The 632-nt window shown below is 45.7% G+C and overlaps 1 protein-coding gene across 1 annotated transcript in view; it reads right to left on the reverse strand.

Annotated features, from left to right (window-relative positions):
• Positions 1-61: 61 nt before the first annotated feature.
• trappc10 (trafficking protein particle complex subunit 10) overlaps positions 62-632 on the reverse strand; it is a gene marked incomplete at its 3' end in the record, with an annotated part of 65732 nt that continues 65161 nt past the window's right edge. Inside the window, 1 exon segment of the mRNA XM_014019973.1 lies at positions 62-256. Within this exon segment, the coding sequence (XP_013875427.1) occupies positions 62-256 (195 nt within the window).

Genomic DNA, 632 nt, shown 5'->3' on the forward strand with positions numbered 1-632 from the left:
TTAAGTGTAGGTTTCATCTCAGTAAAACATGTGTGGCATTTTGTTTGGGGGAGGGTCTTACCGGGGTCTGGCTGTGGGGCTGGTGCAGCTGTGTGAGGCAGATATTTCAGCACTTTGATCTTGGGGAAAGGCAGATGTCCTGCGAACAGTGGCATCACCTCGATCTGCACCTTGTGTGTGGCGTTGGCCTTGGTTGGCATCAGCACCATCCCTGAACTCTTGCCACACACGGCCCAGTTACTGCTGCTGTCAGCGACTGCAGGAACACACAGAAACCCATCATCTAGTGTTAGTTCTCACAGTAAAGAACGATGCAGGAACCAGTTTACAAGTTGACACTGGATTAACAAAGTTTTTACCACCCACAGCCTTTTTCTTTTCTTTACTTGCAATCCCCACAGCATGACGCTGCCACCACCATGCTTCAGTGTGTGGATCGTGTGCTCAGCATGCTGTTGTGGATCAGAGTTCGCAGCCTCTTTCATTCGTGGATTTTTCCTTAGAACCTAGCAAGTACCGTATTTATTCATGTATAATACTATCTCATGTATAATACGACCCCCTTTTTGAGCTTAAAAAGCATAAAAAATTTAACCCTCAAACTACCTATAATTTCATCCAGACTTCAAGAT

This window comes from Austrofundulus limnaeus, unplaced genomic scaffold (genome assembly GCF_001266775.1).
Source record: "Austrofundulus limnaeus strain Quisiro unplaced genomic scaffold, Austrofundulus_limnaeus-1.0 Scaffold237, whole genome shotgun sequence".
Taxonomy (NCBI): domain Eukaryota; kingdom Metazoa; phylum Chordata; class Actinopteri; order Cyprinodontiformes; family Rivulidae; genus Austrofundulus; species Austrofundulus limnaeus.